This window comes from Penaeus monodon, chromosome 29, assembly GCF_015228065.2.
Source record: "Penaeus monodon isolate SGIC_2016 chromosome 29, NSTDA_Pmon_1, whole genome shotgun sequence".
Lineage (NCBI taxonomy): Eukaryota > Metazoa > Arthropoda > Malacostraca > Decapoda > Penaeidae > Penaeus > Penaeus monodon.
Window position 1 is genome coordinate 12,189,501 of NC_051414.1, and position 377 is coordinate 12,189,877.

The 377-nt window shown below is 30.2% G+C and overlaps 1 protein-coding gene across 1 annotated transcript in view; it reads left to right on the forward strand.

The window, feature by feature from the left end:
- LOC119591960 overlaps nucleotides 1-377 on the forward strand; it is a gene marked incomplete at its 5' end in the record, with an annotated part of 42,824 nt that overhangs the window by 11,045 nt on the left and 31,402 nt on the right. Inside the window, 1 exon segment of the mRNA XM_037940714.1 lies at nucleotides 120-187. Coding sequence (XP_037796642.1) covers nucleotides 120-187 — 68 coding nt within the window.

The following is a 377-nucleotide window of genomic DNA, read 5'->3' on the forward strand; positions in this document are numbered from 1 at the left end:
TTTTCATGCCTAAGATAAGGACAGATGGAAACAATTATGAAACTGAGTGAATTAAGGCTTCATGAATTGAAATGCATGAACAATGTTGATATTAGATTAATGTAGAGTATCTCTTCCAGATATCTTATATGGGAAGGATTTTCTCATCAAATGTGATCTATCAAAACGTATGCAGTTTTCATGTCAGGTAAAGGATTTTATTTGTATAAGATATTTTGCTAATGGCACGTTTTGATTTTGTTTGTTATTATGCAGTTCGCAATACTAATTTTATAATTAACCTCATAGAACCTCATTTCCTTGGAGCTATTTGTTCCTCCAGCTCTAATAAATCAAGATTTTTGAACTATGATAATTAAAAATTTGACACACAAGGA